General features: G+C 44.8%; 1 protein-coding gene across 5 annotated transcripts in view; it reads left to right on the top strand.

The window, feature by feature from the left end:
• TLK2 (tousled like kinase 2) overlaps positions 1–18,495 on the top strand; it is a 66,268-nt gene that overhangs the window by 35,382 nt on the left and 12,391 nt on the right. For all 5 annotated transcript variants that reach the window (XM_075911372.2, XM_075911371.2, XM_075911375.2 and 2 more), the window contains 6 exons: positions 2,351–2,503; positions 6,787–6,853; positions 13,838–13,935; positions 14,326–14,407; positions 16,595–16,686; positions 18,036–18,125. In XM_075911372.2, coding sequence (XP_075767487.1) covers positions 2,351–2,503; positions 6,787–6,853; positions 13,838–13,935; positions 14,326–14,407; positions 16,595–16,686; positions 18,036–18,125 — 582 coding nt within the window. The remainder of the gene's footprint in view (positions 1–2,350; positions 2,504–6,786; positions 6,854–13,837; positions 13,936–14,325; positions 14,408–16,594; positions 16,687–18,035; positions 18,126–18,495) is intronic.

Here is an 18,495-nt window from a genome sequence, read left to right as displayed (position 1 = left end):
CCCCTAGTGTTGAGTCACTTCTTTCTGGTTTGACTTGGGAACCCATTTCATTAAGCTGTGTGCAGATGGTTAGGTGCTGTAGAATCTCCTTAAAAGGGAAGAAGTCCTTCTTTGCTTTTTGCTGCAAGAGACATATGAAAACAGAGGTGCTTTTGAAAGTTGTCCCGTTTTGCGACGTAAATGCTAAACTATAATTGAAAGCTGATGAAATTTAGTCTTCTGAGTCATTTGAGTGCTTTTCAAAATTTTACCCTGTGTGTGTGTGTGTGAACTAAAAATGACAGGCAGTTTAACTGATAGGCTGTGTCTAGACTGGCCAGTTTTTCTGGAAAATCAGCCGCTTTTCCAGAAAAACTTGCCAGCTGTCTACACTGGCCGCTTGAATTTCCGCAAAAGCACTGACTTCCTACTGTAAGAAATCAGTGCTTCTTGTGGAAATACTATTCTGCTCCCGTTCAGGCAAAAGTCCCTTTTGTGCAAAGCTTGTGCGCAAAAGGGCCAGTGTAGACAGCTCAGATTTGTTTTCCGCAACAAAGCCCCAGTTGCGAAAATGGCGATCAGGGCTTTTTTGTGGAAAAGCGTGTCTAGCTTGGCACGGACGCTTTTCCGAAAAAAGTGCTTTTGCGGAAAAGCATCCGTGGCAAGCTAGACGCTCTTTTCCGAAGATGCTTTTAACGGAAAACTTTTCTGTTAAAAGCACTTCCAGAAAATCATGCCAGTCTAGACGCAGCCATAAGCTTTATTTTGTAAGATGATCCATCCTTGGTGGGTTTGAAAAAGGGTTTTCAAACTTTGTGCATATGCTGAGTTTTAGGTTGCTTTAAGAAATTGTCTGTAAGAGCTTGGATTATTTAACCATAACTCTACAGTAGGAAGACAGTGATCTAGAATAGATCCTTCTAGGGACCTGCGGAAAAGTAAGTACAGTAGTTGACATACCCAACTTCCTGTCTTGGCCTACTAGAGGTTGGACCTCCCTCCTCCGGCACCCTCGGGACCTGACTGGTCCCAAACAAGGGGATTTGCCAGACTGAGGGGAGGTCCCTCCAATATGGCCTGTGCTGCTCCTGGCTAGGACTCCAGCCGAGCCCCACTACTGCCTGCCCGGCCCTGGCTCCCCAGGCTGGAGCTCCGGGCTGGAGCTACTGGGGCTCCCCGGCTTCTGGGGTGGTCGGGACTCTGCAGCCGTTGCCAGCCTCCCGCTACTGCCCATCAGCAGGGGCCAGAACTCCTGGCTGAGTCACGCCACCCCTGCGCTTGCAGCCCCCCACCTCCCCCGAGACCATGGATGTTACCAGACCAGAGAGTCACGGTTAAGGGAGGTACAGCCTGAAAGATGTGTGTTGAAAGATTTCACGCACACACAATTGACATGTCTTTCCATGCTTTGTGTTAAAACACTTTGATTTACTCTTCCTAAGCCAGAGGTCTCCAACCTTTTTAAGCACTAGATCACTTTTTGAATTTAAGTGCAATCCAGGCTCAACCTCAAACCCAAAAACCCTGGCCCCACCTCCTTCCCACCCCTCCTCCCTTCATCCTCCCTCCCAGTCTCTCTCACTTTCACCAGGCAGGCTCAGCGGGTTGGGGTACAGGCTCTGGCCCAATCCTTGTAAGGGATTTGGAGGGTGAGAGGGGCTCTGAGCTGAGCCTGGGGAAAGGGTTGTGGTGTAGGAGCGGGTTCAGGGTACAGGCTCTGTAAGGGAGTTTGGTTCTAGGGGGCTCAGGGCTAGTGCAGGAGCTTGGGGTGCAGGTGGGGCTTCATGACTGGGGCAGGTGTTTGGAGCTGGTTCCAGCTGGGGCCTGCTTACCACAGGTGGCTCGTGGGTGGTGGTGCAGTGGGGCTAAGACAGGCTCACCCCTGTCCTGGACCTGCACCACTCCCAAAAGCAGCCAGAAAACTCCATCCTAGGCCCTGTTGTGCCCCCTCTCTGCTCTGAGGAGAAAGGATACAGAGTGGGGGGGGGCACCTTGACATCAGTGCCCTCTTCTCCCTCCCCTCCCCAGCACAGCAAGCAGGAGGCTCCCCAGGGGGAGGGGCAGCTCCAAGGCAAAGGGCAGGAGATGAGCAGTAGTGGGGGGAGGGGCAACTGAAGCGCTGGCACTTGAGAGCCTCTTGGCCAAACCAGTCAGGATCCCCTGTCAGAGGCTCCAGGATCTACCAGTAGATCCCGAGCTACTGGTTGGTGACCACTGGCCTATGTGGAAGTGATTTGAAAACCATTTTGCTGATCTGTTGTGGGAAGGGGAAGAATGCGAATAGCTATGTACGTGTTAGTCACGTTTCCATTACTTGTGGCTTTTATAGTCTATCTCTTCCTTGTCCCACCTCCCTCTCCCCCCCCCCAAGGCAACAGGAGAGGATAAATTCCCAGCGGGAAGAGATAGAAAGACAACGAAAGATGTTAGCAAAACGGAAGCCACCTGCCATGGGACAGACCCCTCCAGCAAGCAACGAGCAAAAACAGCGCAAGAATAAGACCAATGGAGCAGAAAACGAAACGTACGTAACATGACTTTGTATTGGGACCTTCCAGGGCAGCAGTGATCTTACAGGACATAGCTATCTTCTGGGAATATTACACTCGCTCTTGCACGTTACTGTTCATTGCATAGTCGCTTCTTGTACACTTGAATATTCTAGAATAAATATAGCATTCAGGAACTTGTGGCTGCAGCCCTAAATATTTTCCATTGGTGTGAAATAGGGGATCAGTGTTGATCATAGCAAGTTTGGAGAACAGAATGTTCTTTTCTCACGTGTGAGCAAATATTTTTTTAAGCATTGGAGCTGCATTTGTATCTGGCCTCAGACTTCAGAGTGTAAATGGTGCACATTTTTTGTTCTCTACCCACATCAAGTCATTGAGTTTATCACCAAGCCTTTAGGGTTGCAGGGCACCATTATAAGCACATTGAAAACTATCTCTGCACTCCGGCCCCAGGTCACACCCCCCTCCTAGACCCTGCACTTCTTCCTGCACCCATACCCCCCTCCTCGACCCTGCAGCCCGGTTTCCTGCCCTGTCACAATCCCCTTCTTCACCCAAACTCCTTTCCAGGTCCCACACCCTTTCCTGCTCCGCTGTCCCTTGCCCTAAGCTCTCTTCTGCACCCAACCTGTACCACAGACGCTGCACCTTCTCTATTAATAAATGGAAGAGTGCAGCCCTTGACCACTTCCCAAATCCTTGAAGTGCTCCCCACCATAAACAGGTGCCCAGCCCTGTGTTAGAAGCATGTTGTAAAGCTGGCTGGCACCAAGTGCATGTGGTCATGATGGAGTTGTTAGCCTACTGAAAGCTTCCTTTCAAAATGAACTGGAGCAACTGGTGTAATCGGGATGAGCTAGATTTTAACTGATTCATTATATTGTAAACTTTTGTTCTTATGGAAACAAACCTCTATATTAACTGACATGAAAGTTCTCACGCAGCAAATGGAGTCAGAAGCAAATCAGGGATGAAGTCAATATTTCACTGCCTTTTCCCCATGTCTCTAGATATTGCTGTATGTAAGATATACAAGCTTCCCCACTCTCCTGGTAAACTTGGCTAGAGTGACAGGTCTCAGGGGTAGCTGTGCTAGTCTGTCCTGTCCCTACACAGCACTCGAAGAAGCCTGCTGCAATGGCCATGTGCTTCTGTGAGCCCGGGGGAAGGGGAAAGAGGCTTCGTGGGCTGTCCCTGTCCCCGTCCCCAGCACAATCTTGCAGCTCCCACTGGCTGGTTTCCAGGATAGGCAGCATGCAAAGTATCCTTTCCCCCGTAACTCTCAGCATTTGGAGCAGCACATAGACCCCACAGCCAGCTGCTCTGAGCAGCCTGTGGGGGCATGGAAGGCAGGGAGTGAGGCTGAGGAACCTGCTGGGCTGCTGGCCAGGAGCCACCTAGGTAAGCATCTCCTGGCCAGACCCTGCCTCTGGCACCCCAGCCCGCTCTTCCCCAACTATCTTCCCTCCACCTGTACTCTGCACCCCAGACTCTTGCACGTCTGCCCCAGGCCATAACCCTCTCCCAAGACCTTGTACCCAAATCCCCGGACCCTAGTCTCCTGCCCCACGTCACAACCCCCTCCTTCATCCAAACTCCCTTCCAGATCGTGCATCCCTTCCTGCCCCCCAAGTCTCTTACCCCAAGCTCCCTCCTACACCCAGCTGCCATCCCAGTTCCTCACCACCTCCTTTAAAGCCCTGGAAGAGTGCAGCCCTTGACCAGTTGCGAAATTCTCCCCATCAAAAATGATTGCTCACCCCTGTACTAGGTTCTAGCATGTAACTGTTTCTGGAAATACTAGTCCAGCGAGAGCCATTCTGTTGCTTGCCTGGAATGGCCAGACTGTCACTGTTTAACCCTGTCCATGTGTCTCTTACAGTCCACGCGTGACTTATTTAATTGTTCAGGTACCCCAAATCCTGCCTTAGCAATCAGTCGTCAAAGCTTGTTTAAAAAGTGTTCAGACTGGAAGGGTTTCTTTAAAGCAAAGTAGATTTGATGTTGCAGTGCTGGATTAACTAGATCTGCTTTAAATGCAGGTCATCTTATTTCTTGAGAGCTTGTATTGTAATCTGTTCTCCAAGGAAGAACCTCCAATATTTCACATATTCTTGTTCAGAGTCCCTGTGTCAATATAAAAATATTGGTTGTATTTTTAGTACAGTTTGTATGTTAATTTGGAGTGTAGTGATCTTTCGCAGTAAGGGGGATTTTCTACATCCTGAGCATTGAACTAAATGCTTGCTTACTCCAGGCAGATTCCAATTGTACTTGCTGTTCAACTGCAGCAGAATAATAGCTATCACTAAGAGATACTGAGGAACAGGCATATTAACTAGGAAGTTGAGTAATTCTGGCTCTTATGTTGTAAGGGCTAGCTATTGTTTCAGGAAATGTTTGTGGAGGAAGGCGGTTTGGGATTTGTAAGGTCCTTCAAGACTGCTCACTATCCTGCAATTGCCTTGTCTGCTCCTCTGCTATGTCAGGCTGTCTCCAGCATGTTGGCAGGTGTACAGGAACAGCAGAAGCTCTAGATGGGCCAAATGTGGCATGTACCCCAGAGCTGTTCTGCACAGAGATGTCTGTTAGCAGCAGGAAGCTCTGAGAGAGTGGAACTGCCTTCTAACACTATGGTTGCTGGCCTGCTAGGGAAGTAAGAAGCATAACATTGTGGAGCTGAGAGGCTAGCTAGAAGTTGGGAGGGAGTTGAGGCTTCTGTTAGGGGAGCAAGAAGAAAAAAATATAAGCTATGTATTCCTGTCCCTCTCACTCGACTTACAAATCCTGTGGGTATAACACTGACAGCTGCACAACAGTAGTAGGCTCCAGAATGGGTTCTGAAGAATTCGAAACTCATGTAACATAGCGTCCTGGGGGTAGTTCTCTGTAGACCTGTAATGAGATTTGATTAAATAGGTTTTCTATAAAATAAATTTAAAAAGTACAATTCCCCCTCCCAACACTGTTAAATTTTAAAAATAACACAAATCAGAACCAAAATGCAGGACAATGTAGCACTTTAAAGACTAACAAGATGGTTTATTAGATGATGAGCTTTCGTGGGCCAGACCCACTTCCTCAGATCAAATAGTGGAAGAAAGTAGTCACAACCATATATACCAAAGGATACAATTTAAAAAAATGAACAAATATGAAAAGGACAAATCACATTGCAGAACAGGAAGGGGATGCGGGGGGGGGGGGGGGGGGGGAGGAAGGAAGGTAAGTGTCTGTGAATTGATGATATTAGAGGTAGGGAGAGTGGGATGTTTGTGAGTTAATGGTATTACAGGTGATAATTGGGGAAACTATCTTGGTAATGGGTGAGATAGTTCAAATGTTTGTTGAGTCCTTTTTGGAAAGTGTCGAATTTTAACATGAATGACAGTTCAGAGGATTCCCTTTCAAGTGCAGATGTAAAAGGTCTTTGTAGCAGAATGCAGGTGGTTAAGTCATTGAGAGAGTGTCCTTTCTGGTTGAAATGGCAAGAAACTGTTTTCTCTTTGTGATCTTGTCTGATATCTGTTTTGTGGGCATTAATCCTTTGGCGAAGTGTCCGAGATGTTTGTCCAATGTACATAGCAGACGGACACTTTCGGCACATGATAGCATAGATTATATTTCTGGATGCGCAGGAATATGTGTTCTTGATCTTATAACTCACTTGGTTAGGTCCAATAATGGTATCAGCAGAATGAATATGTGGACAAAGCTGGCAACGGGGTTTGTTGCAAGGGAAGGTACCAGGGTTGGTATTAGTGTGGTATGTCCTGTGGTGGTTGGTAAGAATCATCTTGAGGTTAGGTGGTTGTTTATAGGAGACTACAAATCAGAACATTCAAGAAGTGAAGGTTTCTGACTTGTCATTCAATATTTACAGTCTCTTTCCTTTGCTTTCTTTGTTAGGAGTAAATCTTAGCATATTAAATGTCCCATGAAATAAGACTTCAGACACGTGCAGTGCTCTGTTACAGCATGTCCAGACTTGAGCACTATCTTCATATGAGAAATATTGTAGAATGTGATGTACAAATTTCAGTCCATCGATCAGTTGTTCTTTCCTATAGCTGAGCAGATTAAGTTGGTGTATATTTCATGTGGTACACTGAAAATTCTCCATCTGCTGGATAGGAATTCTGTTATACATACCAGTATTGGCTGCATTTAAGCTTTTTTTCCTCTCCCTTGAGTAGTCCTGTTTAAACCAACATGGCTACTGGAAACCTCTAACAAATATTGTGCTTACAAATGTGTTGGATATGTGTCTGACAATGTTCTCTTGTGTACACAGGTTAACGTTAGCTGAATATCATGAACAGGAAGAAATCTTCAAACTCCGACTAGGTCATCTTAAAAAGGTAAAGAACTCATAACAGAAATAGCTCCAAGAAGCGCTGGGCCAGCTACATAGAAGTAGTGGCAGCTATCTTGGTGTAAGAGTTCTTGGTCTGAATGTAAAAAAGGAGAAAGGCACCCAGGCCCCAGGTTTGGCTCCACTGCAAAGCACAAAATTCTTTCTGAACCCTTTATGATCCTAAATTCACTCGGCATCTACATTTTTAGGGTAAAATTTCCCAGGTGTCTGCATTCCTGCCTCGGGGGGCACATACGCTGCTGTTTCCCTCTGGGCCCGTAGTCTCCACAGTGTAGAGGAAAGTCTGAGAAAGGTACAGTGGGCCTAGACCCATCCCGTGGGGCAGGGAGAGAGTGCCACCTATTCCCTCCTTGCCCCCAGCCTCCGAGCAGCGCTGTTCTTGGTCCCATGCTAGCTTTAGCTGCTGGCTGTAGCTCTGTTCCTGGCCCAGGACCAAAGCCAGGAGCAGAACTGCACCTGACCACCAGCCCGGCTGCATCTCTGCTCCTGCTCCCAGTCTTGGCCCCTGTCCAGGGGCCTAGTGTGGTCCAAGGACAGAGGCCATCTGCTTTGTTCCCACCCCCAGAGCAGCAGCCCTGCTCCCGGCCCTGGAGGGGAACGGATAGGGATAAAAAGGGGTGCAACCCTCAGTTGTTTGGGGATTGCTGTTCTAGGCACCTGTATATACCACATAAGCCCCAGTGTGATTCACAAACCAGTGGAAGCTAGGTGCTCAGCCGCCGAAGATCCATGCTGGCCCAATCCGGTAGATGTGCTCAGATCAGGTCCCACTCACAATCCATCAGGAGAAAGAAGACGTGGTACCCAGCTTATAACTTTTAGCTTGGTGCTTGAAGCATTTGTTGGGGCGCAGAAGACACAGGTTCAATTTACCTATGTCTGCCGAGGGTGGGGAGAAGACTTGATCAGGCACCTCTGGGTGCTCTTGACCACTGAGCTATGAGATGCTGTGATGTGGGGCTCCTTAGGTCTCTTTTGAAGCTGTTCCATTGTGGATATACTTGGAAAAACAACCAATAGTCTTGCAGCACCTTGGAGACTAACAAGACATGGAGATGGTATCATGAGCTTTCGTGGGCACATCCCACTTCAGATGAATGGCATTATTAAAGGACCAGTTTCTAAATAAAGGGGGGGGGGGAGAGAGGAGGAGGAGGAGAAAAAAAATAAAGAAAAAAAAGGGTGGGAAAGAAATAGTTGATTAGTGTCCATGCTACATGAAGCTGCTAGAGAAGGTACTAATTGTTTGGTCTTTTATGTCATTAGGATATAGAATGTAACAGGCCATCCAGCCAATGTCTTTATTCATACCTCTGTTATAGGAATCAAACTTGTAAATGAAGTTAAGTTCTAAGGCTTCCCTGTGGAGTTGGCTTGTGAAATTGTCCTGAAACAATGGGGTGACTTTGAGATACATTAATGAGTGCCCTGGGCAAGTTAAATTGTTCCTCAACAGGTTTCTGTGCATTGCTGGCATTTGATGGCATAGATCACATTGGTGGATGTGCAGTCAAATGAGCCTCTGATGTGGTGGTTTATGTGGTTAGGTCCTGGGATGATATCGCTTGTATAGATGTGTGGACAGAGTTAGCACCGGGGCTGATTGCAGGGGTGGGTTTCTGGGTGAGTACGGTGGAGGTGTGCTGTGTGGTTACTGGACAGAATTTGTTTGAGGTTAGGAGGTTGTCTGTAGGCGAGGATTGGACTGTCCCCCAAGGCCTGTGAGAGTGTGAGGGGTCATGAGGTCTCTTCCAGCCGTGAGGTCTCTTCTAGCCGTAGGATTCTGTGATTTTCCAGGATAGGTTGTAGATTGCTGATTGATACATTGGAGGGGTTTAAGTTGTGGGCTGTAGGTGATAAGTGGTTCCTGTTTTCTTTTCTGGGCCTGTCTTGAAGTAGCTGATGACTGGGAACTTGTATGGCTCTGTCGATCTGTTTTTTCCACTTCTCCGGGTGGATATTTCGGTTTTAAGAATGCTCTATGCAGATCCTGTAGGTGTTTGTCTCTGTGGGATTGGAGCAAATGCAGTTGTATCTTAGAGCTGTAAACAATAGATTGAGAAATCTTTTGGATGGAAGCTAGAGGCATGAGGGTAAGTGTAATGGTTAGTAGGTTTCCAGTATATGGTGGTGGAAATGCGTCCATCATGTAACTGCACTGTAGTGTCAAGACAGTGGATCTCTCGTGTGGACTGGTCCAGGCTGAGGTGGTTGGTAGGATAAAAGTTGTTGAAATTGTGGATATGTAGTTCAATCTCTCTCTGACTACTGAGGTTAGGGCCGGAGATGGGAGACCCTCTTGGCCAGTCATCCTGCTTCAATTGCTCTTTTGTTATCTGGCCACAGTGGAACAGCTTCCATAGGAGAGACTGGGGGAACCCCATATCAGTCATCCTGGAGTTCGGTGTTCCGAGCATTCTTTATTCAAATCCTTTCCCCTCCTCTGGCTACCTGCAGAACTGCATGAGTGCCTGACTAAAGAAGACTCCTGCTGTGAATCTCCAGCAGAGACGGGTAGCCATCTCCCTAGCCATTCAGGAAAAGCATATCCAGAAGACCACCTACTGAATGGAGGAGTAGACCAAAGAGTACTCCCCTCTCCCTGGCATCTCCTTTGGCTAGCTTAGGCAGCTCCCTGCCCAGTGTGCTGGCTTTTGTGAATCCCATTCGGAGGTGTCTGTCTCCCTTGCCATTCACCGCATAGGGAACCTGGGCGCTTGACTCAGGTTTTGTGAATCCTAGTGATTTTTCCCCAGCACCTGAAAGTTCGCCGTTGTGAGGGTCAGCATCACACCATCTAACTCCTTTGTGTAACCAGGCCGTTGTAACGTGTTTGACAGGTAAATGTTCTTACTGTTTTTCCCAGGGCAGTAGTGTCGAAGGGTTCATAGCTTTCGACCAAGGCTGTACGTTTGTCATAGCTATAACTTAGAATCCTAGAACACTAAAACTGGAAGGGACCTCAAGAGGTCATTGAGTCCAGTCCCCTGCCGTCGTAGCAGGACCCAGTACCGTCTAGACCATCCCTGATAGATGTTTGTCTAACTTGCTCTTAAATATCTCCAGAGATGGAGATTCCACAGCCTCCCTAGGCAATTTATTCCAGTGTTTAACCACCCTGACAATTAGGAACTTTTTCCTAATGTCCAACCTAAACCTCCCTTGTTGCAGTTTAAGCCCATTGCTTCTTGTCCTATCCTCAGAGGCCAAGGAGAACAATTTTTTCTTCCTCCTCCTTGTAATGCCCTTTTAGATACCTGAAAACTGCTCTCATGTCCCCTCTCAATCTTCTCCTTTCCAAATTAAACAAGCCCAATTCTTTCAGCCTTCCTTCGAGGGTCATATTCTCTAGACCTTTAATCATTCTTGTTGCTCTTCTCTGGACCTTCTCCAGTTTCTCCACATCTTTCTTGAAATGCGGTGCCCAGAACTGGACACAATACTCCAACTGAGGCCTAATCAGAGCAGAGTAGAGCGAAAGAATGACTTCTCATGTCTTGCTCTCAACACTCCTGTTAATGCAGCCCAGAATCATGTTTGCTGCTTTTTTTTTTTTGGCAACAGCGTCACACTGTTGACTCATATTTCGCTTGTGGTCCACTGTGACCCCTAGATCCATTTCTGCAGCATTCCTTCCTAGACAGTCGCTTCCCATTCTGTATGGGTGAGACTGATTGTTCCTTCCTAAGTGGAGCACTTTGCATTTGTCTTTATTAAACTTCATCCTATTTATCTCAGACCATTTCTCCAGTTTGTCCAGATCATTTTGAATTATGACCCTGTCCTCCAGAGCAGTCGCAACCCCTCCCAGCTTGGTATCATCTGCAAACTTAAGTGTACTGTCTATGCCATCATCTAAATCATTGATGAAGATATTGAACAGCATCGGTCCCAAAACATACCCCTGTTATGCCCTTTCAGCAGGATTGTGAACCGTTAATAACTACTCTGAGAGTGGTTATCCAGCCAGTTATGCACCCACCTTATAGTAACCCCATCTAAGTTGTATTTGTCTAGTTTATTGATAAGAATATCATGCGAGACCATATCAAACGCCTTACTAAAGTGTAGGTATACCACGTCCACCGCTTCTCCCTTATCCACAAGACTCATTATCCTATCAAAGAAAGCTATCAGATTGGTCTGATGTGATTTGTTCTTTACAAATCCATGCTGGCTGTTACCTATCGCCTTATTATCTTTCAAGTGTTTGCAGATGAATTCCTTAATTACTCACTCCATTATCTTCCCCGGCACAGAAGTTCAACCGTCTGGTCTATAGTTTCCTGGGTTGTTCTCTGATCAGCCTCCATGATCTGTAGGGTTTTTAAATGAGAACACCCTGTTTGGCAGCCCAGTCCACCCATCACTGAGCATTGTGTATGTTTAGTGTAAGGGATGAGGAACATCTAGGGGCTAGCTAGCTTACTGGAGCCTAGTGGAGAGAAGTGAGATTTTTGAAAAGCTCTTTACACTGTTGTCTAATTTGTAATAGGAATGACTTTTCTCGAGACAAAGCTTGTGAATTAAAAAGCTCAGGTGCCATGCCATGACTTTTTAAATTAGTTATGTTGATCCTCCCTGCTGCCCCACTATACCTCCAAGTATGACTCCATGGTTTTGTCACACCAAGCAACCAGTTTTGTGTGCAACACTCCAGACAAATCTGTTTGACCCTCTGATAACTCAGGATGATAATACTCCATTATGAAATCCTAGTTTTCATTCTTGTTGGCCTCAGCAGGAGCTCTACATGCAAGTGACTTTAGTCATAGGTAATTGTCTGTTTGGTTCCTTGTTAACCCATTTGTCACTAGAGTTTTATTATTAGAGCCGCTCAGAAAACTTTGACGGCTACAACTTCAGCACAAAACTAAACAAGAATATTTTCTCACACGTTTCCAGGTCTCTGACCAGCTCGGATTGCTTTTAACCTCATCCCATCCCTAGTTCAGTGTTACTTGCTTTGATTTGAGAGAGCTCCTTTTGTAGCATCTGGCTTCAGAGACAGTAGGTTTTTTGTTCCTTGAGGAGTAAGGCAGATAGGCTATTAGGCCTGTAGAGAGTTCAGCATTCAGTGTTTTCACTGGCTAGTATTTGAACTCTTGCTTTTACCAATCACACCCATCCTGGTGTATCCTTGGCCCACAAACTGAATGCAAAACCATCTTCATGCTAAGTTGTTTTCTTTTAGCAGCAGCGAAGGCGATGCTGGGTAACAATGATGACTACTCAGTGGCATTTAAACCACACCATGGCTTCTAGGCCTACTATAGGCAAGACTAGATCATAGAATCCTAGGGCTAGAAGAGACTTCAGGAGGTCATTGAGTCCAACCCCCTGCCCAAAGCAGGACCAACCCTAACTCAATCATCCCAGCCAGGGCTCTATCGAGCCGGGACTTAAAAACCTCTAGCAAAACATTCCTCTATTCTACCACCTCCCTAGGGAACCCATTCCAGTGCTTCACCACCCTCCTAGGGAAATAGTTTTTCCTAAAATCTAATCTAGACATGGAAGTAAAACTGCTGAAGCCATATCTATTTTGTAGCTTCCTCCATTGATACCAATGGAGGAATCACAGGTTCACTTAATGTCAGTGTAATATATAGCCCGGAAGGATACATTTAAAACTTGGCCTTTTCAGAAAAGGAAGCAATGTTTTCAGATTGCCTCATTGTCTGAAGCTGTGCTTGCCCTCCCTTTTGGGAACTGGCTCATTTTTTAATCAGTGAAAATAGATTACATGTTGAAAAGGAGTGGTCATAAAAACCAGTGGGAAATTGTCTTTCAGGGTATACACAATGAATGGGGACATTGCTTCAGGAACACATCTGGGAGCTTTGGAGCCTAGCCCCCATATATATGCATTCTAGTGCCTATGATATAGAATTGACTCTAAAAGGTGGTCTTCTGGATATGCATTTCCTGAATGGATAGCAAGGTGGCCATTTGCATAGTGCTTAAGAGGCAGGTATAAAGATGAGTATTCAAAGAGCTTATGGAAGCAATTACATTCAGCCACTGAAATATTCTTAGTATTATCTGCCCACCACTCTTACTCACGATACTTCCAGATGTTCTTACCTTTGATTTTTGGCTGCTCATTCACTTTCATTAATTTAGCATCCTTGCAGTTTTTTAGTCTTGCATGTAAATGAGATAATTTTTACTTCCCCTTCAACTGCATGTCAACCCAGATGGCTCTTTCTTTGCAACACTTCTCTGTTGCAACTAACTCATTTCAGTTTCATATTGGCTGTTTTCTGTCTTTCTAATGTGAGAAACCATGTGGAAACTGTCACTAAAAGCTTATGTACTCTGCTTCAGCCTTCTGCATAGAAGGGCAAAGTCAACTACTTAGAAACTCCCTTCCTTTCAGGCACGAAGTTAAAACTATGTGCAGCATGGAAAGCCAAAGCTCTGGGTAGCCCACATCCTCCCACTTCCTGTAGATATTTTTGTTTCCTATGGCTCTTCTGGAAACCATTGGGCTTTTTATACATCTGAAAAGAGATCAAGATACTGCTTATGATATAAAGTTACAGCTCTGTTCGAGAAACACTGCAACTTTTAGGAGGGTCTTTTTGACATCACTGAGACTTGTTAGATTCCAACATGACCCTTCTAAATTATTTGCTGTTTAATCTTCCAATAAAATTCTAGAATACCACAAGCACATAATTTTATCAGTACGTTCCAAACTGAGGAAAACAATTAAAATATTGGCTGGGGGAAAGGTGGAGGACTCATACCTGCTCCCACCTGTAATGTGGATGGATAGTCACAAGCAAAACATCCCAGAATTTTCCCCCTCCTGCCCTGCTATCTTGAAGTTAGGTATTAGTGTGGTTTTCATTCTACCAAACCAGTCGTGTACCGTTAAATTCCAGTTAGTGCATCCATAAATGATGAAACTAGCTACTCAGTGTCTTGAACTGTGTGTCATCTTTTTTTTCCCGTACAGGAAGAAGCAGAGATCCAGGCGGAGTTGGAACGACTAGAGAGGGTTAGAAATTTACATATCAGGGAATTGAAAAGGATACACAACGAAGATAATTCACAGTAAGCATCGGGAGGCATGTGGGGAAGGTAATAGGCATCCAGTGTGACCTTGTCAAGGGAAGCTAAATTCTCTTAGGCTATAGTTGTCTGGTAATTGGAATGTACTATACTTAATTCTGCTTTTAATATTTGGCTGCCCACAGAGAGACAGTGCTGTGCTGAGTTAAAACCATTTGTATGTCAAAAATTTAGTACTTTACAAATGACTTCGGAAGTTTTTGCAGTGCTAGTGGTAAATGATCAAATGGCTGTCCAATCATTTGAAAATCGGACATAAATAACTTAACCACATTTTTGAGTCTTAACATGAATTATCCTGTCTGAGCTATAATAGCTATGACTTAATAGTAGACCGTATTATCATTGCCAGTATTAAATTGTCCTCTCCAGATTTAAAGACCATCCAACGCTAAATGACCGATATCTCTTGCTACATCTTTTGGGTAGAGGAGGCTTCAGTGAAGTGTATAAGGTAAGTTTGAAGAATTAGCCTGTTGTATTTTGAGCCTGCACAGAAACATTCAGTAAATAAAGTAAAATACGATGATTGTTCTCTTCAGTGGGGGAAGGGATGTAGAAATACATGTTGCATCTGGCGTTGATTTAGACAGCAGATCTGATGTTCAGTTTCTCCACAAGAATTTATTGAAATGTGCATTTGTTGGGAATGTAACACTGGTGTGACCAGGAGAATGGCATGAAATACCTTTTGACACTTGCACAAGTGTTAGAAATCTGCTTTAAATGGTATATTTGAAATGGTGACATTGCAACAACATTGTAATGCTTTCAATCTGACACATTTCTTGTAAATGAAAGGGGGAAAATTGCCTGGGTTATATGGCGCAGCCTTCATTTTTTTAAGTCTAGGAAGTGTTTGTATCCCGTCATTGACATGCTGAATAAACGACCCCTAGTCATGGGTAAGGATTGTTTACATGACATTGATTTGCAGTATCAGGGATATGGGATGGCTGCCATATGAGGAGAGAATAATAAAAGTGGAACTTTTCAGTTTAGAGAGTAGGAGACTGAGGGTATGTCTGCACTGCACAGCTATTTCGAAAATACGATTCCGGAATAGCTTATTTTGAAATAGCACACCTACACTGCAGGGAAGCCTCAAAATTAGAGAGAGGCAGACTTCCCTAATGTAGATGTGCTATCTCGATTTTGAGCCCCAAAAGGCACTGGGAAGGAATAACTTAGAATGGCCCTGGTCAGGGGCTATTTTGAAATAGCAGCAGTGGAGCGTCTACACATGCCTTATTTCGAAATGGCTATTATGGAATATGCATTATTCCTCGTAGAATGAGGTTTACAAATTTTGGAATAAGCCGTCTGTTATTTCAAAATAACAGAATGGCTGTGTAGACACTCACATTGTTTCGAGATAACGCTAGTTATCTCAAAATAACGGTGCAGTGTTGACCCACTCTAAGAGATGATATGATAGAGGTCTATAAAATTGTGACTGATGTGGTGAAAGTAAATAAGGAAACGTTCTTTCTTCTCACAACGCACTTCTTGCCAGAGGATGTTGTGAAGGCCAGGACTTTAAATGGGTTCAAAAAAGTAGGTGATAAATCCAGAGAGGTTGGATCCATCAGTGGCTAATAGGCAAGGTGGGCAGGAATAGTTTCCCTAGTCTCTGTTTATCAGAAGCTGGGAATGGGTAACGCAGTGGATCACTTGATGGTTACTTTTCTGTTCAGTCTCTCTGGGACATCTGGCATTGGCCTCTGTCGGAAGACAGGACACTGGGCTAGATGGACCTTTGGTCTGACCCAGTCTGGCCCTTATTATGTTCTTAGCCCACATCTGCATGCAGTACGATGTCTTGCACTGTGCTTTAAAGTGTCTGGTGCCAACCACTGTCAAAGGCAGGATCCTTGACTAGATGGAGTAGGGCAAAGATCCAGCAGCACAGTTCCAACATTTGTGCCTGTTGGGCTGCACATCAAGATCCAAAGGGGTGAAAAATGTCCGCATGAGCTATGATGTGGCCCAACCATTTGACTCTCCAACCACAAACGGTTTGAAACTTATACCTGGAGCTGGAAGCGCTCACAGTGTGTATTAAATCATTACACGTTCTATGCACTTTTAAAAATGAAATACAAGACTTTAGTGGCTCAAAATGTCATGGCAGGGAGGTTTTCTTTTTGGTTTCAAATGAAATATAGGTTGTTACTATCTGATGGCTGTTTGGCCTGTGTGAAGTGATTGGTACAGTCTACCGTGGTGGGGAAATTCCATCCTGCGGGCCAGATGTGGTCCGCAGAGTTAGTCCCTGGCAGGCCTCATCTCCATGTTTACCTGCACCTCCACAGGCATTGGAGGATTGCAGCTCTTGTTGGCTATGAATCACTAACCCATTTTTTTTTTTTATTGCCCACCCTTGGTCTAGACCCTGTGGACAGATTAGTGTACCAAAATCACAAATAGTCTGACACTAATTGGCTCCCTTATTGACAGGAGAATTAAAGGACAGACTCTTGAGTTGTATTCAGAGGAGTTGATGGCATTAGTGACGGTAGCTACAACATATTGCCACCTATTCTTTGCTTTGCATTGCGACACTAATTTGGAATCTCTTGCTTGCTTTTGCGGTATTCATTTGAAATTTCATTCTACTGATGTCTGCATTTCCTTGTAGGCATTTGATTTAACAGAACAGAGATACGTAGCTGTGAAAATTCACCAGTTAAATAAAAACTGGAGAGACGAGAAGAAGGAGAATTATCACAAGTAAGTGGTGCTGTAAAGCTGAGGGCTGGCTTCCTCGGTAGCAGAACAGTGCATTGCTGCTTTTTCCCCATCCTGATCTCAGAATCGGTTCCTGTCTATTGATACTGACTAGAATATGCCTTTTAATACGGTTGAATGTAAAGGTATATACCTAGGAACAAAGAATAGAGTCCACAGCCTTGGAAGTATGGCCTCCGTCCTGGGAAGCTGGGATTCTGAGAGAGATTTTGGGATACTGGTGGATAATCAGCTGAACATGGGCTCTCAGTGTGATGCTGGGGCCAAAAGAACTAATGTGATCCTGGAATACATAAACAGGGGAAGCTCCCGTGTGAGTAGGGAGGTTATTTTACCTCTTGATTTGGCACCAGGGCCACCACTGCTAGGAAACGGTGTCCAGGTATTCTGTCCACAATTCCAGAAGGATGTTGATAAACTGGAGAGAGCTCAGAGAAGAGCCACGTTAATGATTAAAAGATTAGAAAACGCCTCTTGTAGTGACAAACTGAAGGAGCCCAACTTATTTAGTTTAACAAAGAGAATGTTAAGGGGTGACTCGATTAGTCTACAAGTATTGACATGAGGAACAAATATTTAAAAATGGGCTTTTTAGTATAACAGAGGAAAATGTAAAATGATCCAGTGGCTGGAAGTTGAAGTTAGACAAATTTAGCATGGAAATAAGGTATACGTTTTAAAAAGTGAGAGTAATTAACCATTGGGAGAATTTACAATGGGTTGTGGTAGTTCTTCCATCGCTGACCATTTTTAAATCAATGTTGGATCTTTTTCTAAAAGATTTACTTTTGAAATGGTGTTGGGAAAGATTTCTGGCCTGTGTTTTACAGAGCAGACTAGATGATCGCATCTAGTCTGACCTCAGTTTGTGAAACTGAATTTTCTCTCTCCTTGCTATTTGCTGCAAAAGTGAAGCCACTTCCTCCCATCTTTGTATCTATATACAAAGGTGTCACCTTAGAAATGTCTAAAATGAGTAAGAAAGGTGGCTGGATGTTTGCAAAATCCGTGCATTGCTAGGGTCTGTACCAGCAGTGGTGCTGTATGTTTTGTTTCCCCGTAATAGGGGGATTTCTATTCCTTTTAACTTCATGACCTCACCCATGCAAAGAACAAAAGTCCTAAGCTCATTCCCAGTGACCTACATTGGTAATGTACATTTTTTTGAAAGCACATCCTCATTTCCCAGAATACTTAATACCATCTAAATGGTATGAATAAGTTTCCATTTGAATGTGGAACACTGGGAGCTATACCAAGGTCACTGTGCAGCACTTATTACAGAACCTATAATAAAACCTCCATTGCTAATGCCCCGTCTTGCCTTTCAGACATGCATGTAGAGAGTACAGAATTCACAAAGAACTGGATCATCCTCGAATAGTTAAACTTTATGACTACTTCTCGCTGGATACTGACTCGTAAGTGATGTGTAGTCTTTGCACCACATTGGACAAGTTCACCACGAAGTGTTTACTCAAAAGTTTTCCATCAAGGCTTAGTCACCCTGGATCGTTCTATGCACAGTGGATCTTGTCACCACGGAGTATCATTCAGACATGATCTCAGGAGTCAGAAAAGGATTTTCCAATGTATATGAAAATGAATACCCACAATTGTAGAATAGGATATAAAAATGTATAAGGGACCCTCATGCGTAAGCCAGCCACACAAAGCGTGTCTGTGCAGTGACACAGCACATGGCAGGCTTGGGTGCAAAGGTACAGTGCCCAGCCTGTGGTGCACTAATTGTCTGTGTGGACCCTGCTGCTGCATGCAGTAGGTTTCCTG

This window comes from Pelodiscus sinensis, chromosome 29, assembly GCF_052426305.1.
Source record: "Pelodiscus sinensis isolate ZL-2025 chromosome 29, ASM5242630v1, whole genome shotgun sequence".
NCBI classification, from domain to species: Eukaryota; Metazoa; Chordata; order Testudines; family Trionychidae; genus Pelodiscus; species Pelodiscus sinensis.
This window is presented reverse-complemented; position numbering and strand designations above follow the sequence as displayed.